The sequence below is a fragment of the Phytophthora infestans genome, genomic scaffold (assembly GCF_000142945.1).
Source record: "Phytophthora infestans T30-4 supercont1.4784 genomic scaffold, whole genome shotgun sequence".
Classification (NCBI taxonomy): domain Eukaryota; phylum Oomycota; class Peronosporomycetes; order Peronosporales; family Peronosporaceae; genus Phytophthora; species Phytophthora infestans.
This window is the reverse complement of record NW_003303896.1, coordinates 1-848: the sequence shown is the minus strand read 5'-3', so window position 1 is coordinate 848 and position 848 is coordinate 1. Positions and strand designations below refer to the sequence as shown.

Genomic DNA, 848 nt, shown 5'->3' with positions numbered 1-848 from the left:
TGTCACTGCTGGCTGCTCCGTGCTGTGTGATTGGGTTTGCTTTGATCCAAGCCCAATACCCCTGTCCAGGAGTGGCTAGCGTTGGCGCTAGCGTGCGGTTGAGTTTCTCTCTATGCATCGTTCAGTAGTTTAACAGGATTTGGATTCAATAAAGTCGATCGAGGGCACCATATTCCACCTAACATTTTAAGACTTCCGTTTATTGCATTGATTTAAAGTTCGTACAGCCAACAACTTGACTGCCAAGAGTGAGCAGCTCTCATGCTCTATCGATGCGTAATTTATAAGGAGAGGCCAGTGACATCGCTTCAGAATCTCCAGTTTAGGTTCGAGACCACGGTAACGAGCGGTCCGAGTCGCCGATTTCGCCTCCTTTAACACGATCCTTGACCTGCACGTCGTAGTAACCGACACCTGGACTCTCGCTCTTAGTAATGAACGAGTCACGCGAGATCCGCGCACGGGACATCACAGCTCCACGTGATGACAATGAAGTAGATCCAGACTCCGTAGCTCCCGTTGTGTTTGCTGCGTACTTCTGCGGCATGTAGCTGTATCGTTTGTTCAAGGTACGCAACGCCGTACCACGCGGAGAGCGATTACCACCGCGACGTGCGGATGTGTTGGACGAGTTCGATGCGTAGGAAGACACCGACACGTTGTCGGCATTGGCCAGAGCAGCTGCACGAGCACTGCGAGCCTGCAAATTCCCAGAGCGAGCTACGGGCATGGATTGGGCAGAATATCCAGAGACGGACGACACGTTTGATGAGGCATAGGCGCCCGTGCCACGTCGAAGAAGACCAGCTTTCTGATCCATGGCCTCTAAAACCTCAGGCGTCAGTCGA

General features: G+C 52.5%; 1 protein-coding gene across 1 annotated transcript; it reads right to left on the bottom strand.

Moving 5' to 3' along the window:
- Positions 1 to 322: 322 nt before the first annotated feature.
- On the bottom strand, positions 323 to 820 carry PITG_22646 (uncharacterized protein; the record flags this gene model as incomplete). The annotated part of the gene is made up of 1 exon (XM_002909641.1): positions 323 to 820. The coding sequence occupies one exon, from the start codon at positions 818 to 820 to the stop codon at positions 323 to 325; it is 498 nt and encodes a 165-aa protein (XP_002909687.1).
- Between the last annotated feature and the right edge of the window lie 28 nt (positions 821 to 848).